Source organism: Aegilops tauschii, chromosome 5, assembly GCF_002575655.3.
Source record: "Aegilops tauschii subsp. strangulata cultivar AL8/78 chromosome 5, Aet v6.0, whole genome shotgun sequence".
Classification (NCBI taxonomy): Eukaryota; Viridiplantae; Streptophyta; class Magnoliopsida; order Poales; family Poaceae; genus Aegilops; species Aegilops tauschii.
The window spans coordinates 120,579,775-120,588,055 of record NC_053039.3 but is presented as its reverse complement, the minus strand read 5'-3'; the positions used below and the strand labels follow the sequence as shown (position 1 = coordinate 120,588,055).

General features: G+C 44.5%; 1 protein-coding gene across 1 annotated transcript; it reads left to right on the top strand.

The window, feature by feature from the left end:
- Window positions 1–3,634: 3,634 nt before the first annotated feature.
- On the top strand, window positions 3,635–7,368 carry LOC109755960 (probable polygalacturonase). The gene is made up of 6 exons (XM_020314836.4): window positions 3,635–3,867; window positions 4,215–4,514; window positions 5,420–5,540; window positions 5,639–5,813; window positions 5,896–5,966; window positions 6,347–7,368. Exons 1-6 carry the CDS (start codon window positions 3,856–3,858, stop codon window positions 7,015–7,017), a joined length of 1,350 nt encoding a protein of 449 aa, XP_020170425.1. The 5' UTR covers window positions 3,635–3,855; the 3' UTR covers window positions 7,018–7,368.
- The last annotated feature ends 913 nt before the right edge of the window (window positions 7,369–8,281 follow it).

Here is an 8,281-nt window from a genome sequence, read left to right as displayed (position 1 = left end):
ACCACCCCTTTGTTGATACCGATGCATATGTAGCTAGTTCTGATGTAAGTCTTGCTGGGTACATTTGTACTCACGTTTGCTTAATTTATGTTTTTGCAGAGAGACTTCAGTCTTGCTAGTAGTTCCGCGTGGACTTCAACGTTAGCTTGTTACCTTAGCTACGATCTTGTGCCCCCGGCAGGGTCTTGTAGATAGTCAGGCTTCTCAGCCTTTTTCATTTGTAGTGGTCTGTACTCAGAAAAGTTAAGCTTCCACATGTGCTTGTTGCTTGTATGACTTGAATGCTGGGTCATCAGACCCATGTTTGTAATATCTGGCTCCTCGGAGCCTAATGAATAAATACTTTGAGTTGCAGAGTTTTGTTGTGATGCCATGTTGTATTTGCACATATCGAGCATATTGCGTGTATGATTTGAAATGCTTGGTATGTGTGGGATCCGACAACCTAGTTGTCTATCCTTGGTAGCCTCTCTTATGGGGAAATGTAGTCTAGTGCTTCCACTGAGCCATGGTAGTCTGCTACAGCCCGGTTTACTGGAGTCCTGTTAGCCCAGTTGCTACTGCTCCGGAACACTTAGACTGGCCGGCATGTGTCCTTCTTCGATCATGTGTCTGTCCCTTCAGGGAAATGTCACGCGGTGTCTTCGGAGTCCTGTTAGCCTGCTACAGCCCGGATTCCCGGAGTCCTGCTAGCCCAGTTGCTACAGCCCGAATTCACTCGCTGATGACTGACATGTTCGTTGCTGGGTCATGTATGCCTGTCCCTGTAAGTTAGTGTCACTTTGGGTTCACGACTAGTCATGTCGGCCCGGGTTCTCTATCATATGGATGCTAGCGACACTATCATATACCTGAGCCAAAAGACGCAAACGGTCCCGGGCCAGGTAAGGTGGCACCCGTGGGAATACCATGCGTGAGGCCGCAAAGTGATATGATGTGTTACATGCTAGATCGATGTGGCTTAGGACTGGGGTCCTGACATCGCTTTACCCGCGCTGCTGCTAGTTAGTAGTAGCGCGACCGTCTAATAGGCGCTACTGATGATGTTCTGTGTATAAGGTTTTCCCTAGTAGTGTATTTGGGTTAGTTTTAGCGTTTGTTTTTCTCTATTTTTTCGGTTGTTCGATGGTTTTTTGTGTTCCTTATAAACTAGCCAACTCTGAATTTGTTTTCTCTCTTAACGAAATCAACAGAGCTCCTGCAGTGTTCCTAAAAAAGGTCTACAACAATTAGAAAGAATAGCATTCTCATGTAATATGTTTTATATTTTCCACTCACAGACCTCATTATGTTGTCCATTCGAGGCGCTTAAGTATTAGGCAGATGTTTTGTTAGACTACACCATTCTTGGAAATAAATGACATTCTAGAAAAGACATGCCATGAAGTAATCAAAAGAAAATTTACAAAGGGGAGTGAAAACAAAGTCGGCGAGGACCCATAATTAATCACTATACATAATATGCATTTCTTTACGTGGTATATATTGGTACCTCACGTGTGAACAACGGGTACACCGTGAACATAAATACCACCTAAAGTATTCGTGGAAACACATAACCCACTTATAAATTTAGTTACAAAACTAATGAATTTGGTGGATTCCGTGGTATACATAAGACAAGATGGTAAATTTATTCCATGCATCGCATATCTCAGGGCCTCCTTGGTTTGGAGGATTCCAAAAAACACAGTAAAAACAAACGGTTTCAATGTCTGTCCATTAGAATCCTACATGATTTTGGATTGTTTGATATATACGGGAAAACCAAAATATTCTTTCTAAGAAGTTTGTATGGATGCTGGAAATTGTATGGAATGTAGTACTAAGGAATCATTACAAAAAATCATATGGACATCAATCATACGAATCAAACGACCAACATATAAAAAAAACCTAAGGATCTAGTCCCTCAAAATTTCTCTATAAATCATTTTGAATCAAAGAAGCCCCGAGTCTTGTTGTGGACTCTAGTCGCTACCCTTGACAAAGTGATGGACCGAAATCAAAAGGTCATCCCATCTGAAGATATTCATGTTAGTTTTGTTGAAGGTTTGCTTCCGAATTTGTGCTTATCAATATGCAAGCTATAGATGGCTAGTGCCGGACAGAGAGAGTTGCCCACTTGAGAGTCTCTCTTGAGAAAGAGGCCATAGCCCGATCCACTTTCTTATCTAGCGGCAAGTCCAATGGGTTTAGAGGTGGTAGAGGCGCAAGAGGAAGTCATGTACATACTATATCTAGGATGAGGTGTGCCTTAGAGATGTATGGAATCATGCCAAGGTGGAGCGTGTCTCTGTTGTATCCAAGCTAAGTGCGGTCGCATACGACCATACTTCTGTCAGCGATGATCCATGGTCGTTGGCATACCTACTCAGGAGGTCGGATCACCCTTCCTTCTCAGCTTCGCTGGCCACCGAGTGGCGCACACAAAGCGGAGGGGGGGTGATGATCCCAATTCCAATGGTTAGGAGGTGCTTCATCACCACTGACGCTCATTTGTGGCGAAGTTACGGCAGGCTTCGACGCCTTTGACATCACTCAGGGGAGTTGCAAGAGGCGGCCGATGCTCCCTCTTCAAAGCCTCACCGGTGATTCTTCTGGCCACAGGGCGGCCTAATGGAACTTTTGCTTGTCAAGCTTATCGTCGTTGGTTCCTCTTCTCTTCCTGGCGTGCAAGTGTCCTTATGGGGGCAATTCAACTTTGTCTTAGAGTACATATCTTCTTCCTCTGGTTCTCCGGTGTTGGAGAAGCGTGGAGGTGGTTCGATGACCCCAAGTGGTTCCTCTCCGACGATGGCCGGAGCAAATTTGAGTAGAAGTTGATATTACGACCCAGGTGCAAATTTACTTTTCGGTCTACGGACATCCATGCATATTTTAGGGATTGGGTTGTAATTTTAAGTTTACCGAGTCCTTTTGTGAGATGTACTTTCAGCGCTTTGACTTAATGCAGCTTCCTTTGGGACCCTTCCAATTGTTTAGAAATGGAAAAAAATGTATATAGCAGTGTTAGTTCTATCTCGAGCATTATGTGACAGGATTTTGGCTCACCTACGATTTCTAGTAGTTTATTATTTAGGACGACGTTGTGGCAAGATGATCCCTTGGCGCATCGGGGCGCAAACCGCCTTGTTCCTATCTGCCTTTCTTTCTCCATCAATCCCTTTTTTCCCGCCATCTTCTTCTTTCTTTCTTCCTTTCTTTCCCGACTCTCTTCTCCTCTCTTACTACCCCTCCACCTTCCTTCTCCCATCCCTTTCGTCAGACCTTGTCGTCAACCTCATCCGATGAACATCACCACTAGTGGGAGCAAGATCGAGCGCTGACACTCATCGTCTCTGAGCTCGAGAGAGAATGTGAACCCACTAGGTCGTCGGCGAGCCTTTTAAAGAGCATGTCGTCGGGTGCTCGCCACCGCCACCGCCACCGCCGCCGCCGCCACCACCACCGCCATATGAGCCCGCTGGTCACTGGTCAGCCTCTCCTCTTCTTTCTTCTAAGATTTATTACTCCTCCCTCTTTCTTCTAGTCCCAAGCGTAGATTTTGCATAATATTTTATGCATTTTTCTTTCATGCCTAAAGTCTAGAGGACTAAACAAATACTAGGACAAGCCAAGCTGTATCATACCCAATCATCAAAACTTCAGCTCTGCTCGGGCTGCTGCTTCTTATTCTTCTTCTCTCTCCCCACCGCCTCCCCCTTCCTCGTCCTCCTCTCTCAGTCCGAAGCCGATTACTTAGCAGCTTGCCTTCGTCTTTCTCTCCTGCGGTTCCTGGAGCTACGTCTTCTCGGCCCCTGCCCTTTGGTTCGCCGCTCCGCTCCCCCCCTTCTGCCGCAAAGGGGGACACTCATGGCGAGTCTAGTAAGTACGTTTATCACCGCTTGGGTTAAGTAATTCCTGTGGTTTTTTGGCCGCGAAGGTGCTCTTCCCGGTGCTTCCTTCCCGGATTGGTTCTGTTTGGTTGTTGCACGGCGCCGTGGGGAGCTAGGGCGCCCCACTGCTATTGATTTCCGCCGCTTGGTGTCCTCCCCAAATTCGAGATCCTCCTGTTGAGATCTTGCGATCCGACGCGCTGTTTCTTGCTTCTTGCGAATTTGATTCCCTGATTGATCTGGAATTTTTTTGAAGCTTCGTGTTGGATTCATGGAGTTGCAGTGCAAACTAGTACTGACTGGTTCGTGTTCTTGTGCTGCTCTGTTTTGTTGCAGGTAGTTCTGGCATCGCTGCTTGCCGTAATTGGGCTCGCGCAGGGGGAGGCGCAATGTGCGCGGTACAGCGGGCGGCCGCGGCCACATAGCGTGACCATCACTGAGTTTGGGGCCGTCGGCGACGGCCTGACCGTCAATACGGTGCCCTTCCAGAACGCCATCTTCTACCTGCGGTCCTTTGCCGACAAGGGCGGCGCACAGCTGTACGTGCCCAAGGGGCGGTGGCTCACCGGCAGCTTCAACCTCACCAGCCACCTCACCCTTTTCCTGGAGAAGGACGCTGTCATCATCGGCACCGAGGTTGTTCTCCACATTAGTGACTTGTTAAACGCCTTCTCATTTTATCAGCATGAGAATTCTGCAGTGCTGCTGATTCCACGGATTGGATGTTCTCCTATTCCAGGATTGATGTGGCATACCTGCCGCTTTCGTTCCACACTGACAGTAGGAGCTTAGGATGTTTTCTTGATATCAATTGACTTTTTAGACATCGTTGCATGAATGTGGGTTTATTTGTCGCTTTCAACTGCATTAACATTGAGAACTGTTAGGAACTTGCAATATTCTTAGCTGTCAGCTTATTTCTTCGTTTATGTATGGTTGGTGAAAGATGTTTAGTTGGAACCATTTGACATGTCTCTAGGTAGAGGTCATATGTGATGTTTACCTTGAAATACGTTTTCGTGTTAGTATAATCATTATTTTGGTCTTGCGCATATTTAGAGATCACTATGAATTTTCTTATACATGGGTTTCCGCGTATATAAAATTTTATAAACATTAGCGGCCCAATATTCGACTATCTGCCCATCGGTTTTGTCTTTCCTAATACAAATGGGCATCGGATGGGGACACATAGCTGTCCATGTGAGGCCAGCAAACAAGGAAAAACAATTTGTACTTGGATTGTTTTGAAGTCAAGCTGCTTTCTTTAATCATGCCTGTTAGTAGGCCGATTTTGATTGCCTGCCCGTAATACACAATATTTTGTGCACATCACGGAATGGACGATGTCTTGTTGAGTTTTCTTCTACTACATTATTTTGAAGTTTGAAATTATGAGAAATAGGATAACATAGGCAGCATAAATTAGTATAAAAGGAAGAAACTTCTTATTTATACCTCATATATTCTTTTTAGTCTCGGGAATTAATTCAATACTCATTGTATTTGAAATTGACTATGAATTTGCATTTGCACTGCAGGATGTGACACAATGGCCAATTGTGGAACCTTTGCCATCATATGGCCAAGGAATTGATCTTCCGGGTGCAAGGCATCGCAGCTTAATAAATGGGCACAATGTTACCGATGTCATAATTACAGGTAAATATAGTCTTCTGTCAGACATCAGAATTTTATGTGGTTTGTTATTTGTTTTAGTATATTCAATTCATAGTCACATTTAAATTACATTTTTACAGGGAACAGTGGAATCGTAGACGGCCAGGGTTTGATATGGTGGAATTGGTTTCGCTCAAATAAATTGAACTATAGCCGGCCTCATCTTGTGGAGTTTGAGGATTCGGAAGAAATTGTGATTTCGAACTTGACATTTTTAGATTCTCCAGCATGGGGTATACATCCTGTGTATTGCAGGTATGTTGACATTTTTTTTTCCAGAGATAATTCTAAACCCATTCTTAGTGTTTGAGAGATGTATTAACATGTTTTTTTCCAGCAATGTAACAATCCGTAATGTCACAATCGAGACTGGATTGGATGCTCCACTCACCAATGGAATTGTCCCAGGTAACACTGCTCTTCATGTGCTGCTACTTTAGTAAAAGACTTTACATTATATTTAATCTAAATCATCTATTAGGTTTTGATTGGATATTTATATTCTAAATTCACACACATAAAGATTTTTTCCACAAGTAAACGTGTTTTGCTACTTAATTTGAGTTGCCATTATATGTATTTGGATGCGTTCCAGGAGCTAGTAAAAATAACCTACTTGCTATTGAAAGGAATCAGAATAAAATACCTCAGATCTACTTACCGCAAGATAAATCTATTGTTTCCTTAAATTGCTTGTGTTATTTTTGTATAAGTTCTTTGCGAACATTGTTCTACTGCAGTAGCATGGCTGAAGATTGTGAATAACTTCTGTACTGTTTTCTATGCAGATTCATGCTCGAATATGTGCATTGAGGACAGCAGAATTAGCGTCGGTCATGATGCCATCTCATTAAAAAGTGGGTGGGACAACTATGGCATTACATTTGGAAGGCCAACCTCAGACATTCACATTAGTAGAGTGGATCTGCAAGCCTCACTGGGAGCTGCTCTTGCATTTGGCAGTGAGATGTCTGGTGGGATCTCGGATGTTCATGTTGATCACCTTCATATTCATGGTTCATCCAAAGGTATATCCTTCAGGACCGCACCAGGCCGTGGTGGTTATATAAGGGATGCGATAGTATCAGATGTCCAAATGGAAGACGTCCATGTTGCAATCGAGTTCACCGGCGATTGGTCAAGCCATCCTGATGAACATTTTGATTTGTCTGCACTCCCGGAGATCAGTGGAATCACCTTAAAAGACATGGTTGGAAAAAACATTTCGTTTGCAGGAGTTTTGTCGGGAATCGATGGCGATCCTTTCACCAATATCTGCCTCTCCAATATCAATTTCACCATAGCTGATTCAGCGCATTCTGCCTCTTGGTCTTGCTCCAACATTTCTGGATACTCCGAGTCGGTATTTCCCGAGGCTTGTTCCGACCTCCACAGTCAATCATCAAATTCCTCCATCTGCTCATCCACCCTTAGCTACCATGCCCTTGCGACAGCGTAAATGCATATAGCACCCAATATTCATCCTTTCATGTTTCTGTCCATGTACAATCTGGAGACATCTAGCTCTAGCTTCATCGCCATCTTTCCCCCAAAAAAATTCTCTTCCGTTATAGGTGCATCAAAGAATCATCGGGCTTCGTACAGTCAGCTTTGAGGCTCATAATACAAAATTTTGGCTGGCGTCCTTGATGAGTCCAGAGAGGTGTTTCCTTGTACAGTTACATTTGTTCATTCAATCTGTAAGAAATTTTGTCCGGTAGGTTGTCGAGTCCAAAGAGTTGGTTTATGCTGTTTATTTTATTGCCATATATAAAATAAACATTATACAATATGTTAAGGTGACCCTGTACATCTTGTCATCATCATCTTGTGAGCATCCAATAGAACAGCCTCACATGTTATCCTGGGATGCACAGGCTGGCCCCTGTAGCCCAGCATGCTCCTTGTCCTGGCTGTCAAATAAATTGGTATCAATAGGGTTGTTAGGCCGGTTTTGATGGCTTCTTTGTCTCTTTGGGGGGCTTTATTGGCTTGGCTTTGTCGCCATGTCATGTCGCAAGCTCATACTATCATGCTGGGGGTTGCCATTTGTGCAAGCTTTGGCCAGCTGCATCAGTACCAAATCACCGGATAAAAATAAGCGGCCGCCGCGGAGAGGAGCTGGCACTGATGGCTGATAGCTAATGTCTCCTGTACTCGTCTGGCGTCACTTGGGCAGCATGTGCAACCAACCTGCCGCCTTTGCCAAGATTGTACGCACTGGGAACAAGGGCAATCACTCTTCTGACGCCACCACCGTCTACTGCTCATGAGATAATTGATTGTACTGTACTGCAGCAGTGGCCGTTTTCACTTGCTGAAGTTGCAGTGCCTTGATCAGAAGTCTTGGAACCAAGGTAAGAACAAGACAGTAGAAGGTTCTGTTAAAAAAAAAAGAACAGCAGCAGCATCGGATCCTGGTTGGTTCAGAAAAAGCTGAGGTGGCCATGTGGTGCATTATATCATTGCAGAGGATGCATCCAAAATTAACGTCCAGATGCTGCTACAATACAGCCTTTGAATTCTGAGGGCGGTCAAAGGTGGATGTTGATTTCCTGTTGGATAATGCTATGCTGCTGCTGCTGTTGCGGGTCCAGTGGATTTATTAGTGCTGAATGCAAAAATCCAGCGGATTTACTGCTGAGAAGAATGAGCACAAAACACACCAGCTACCTCCCATCTGGAAATCGGTAGAATATGGATGGATTCGTTGGACGACCTTA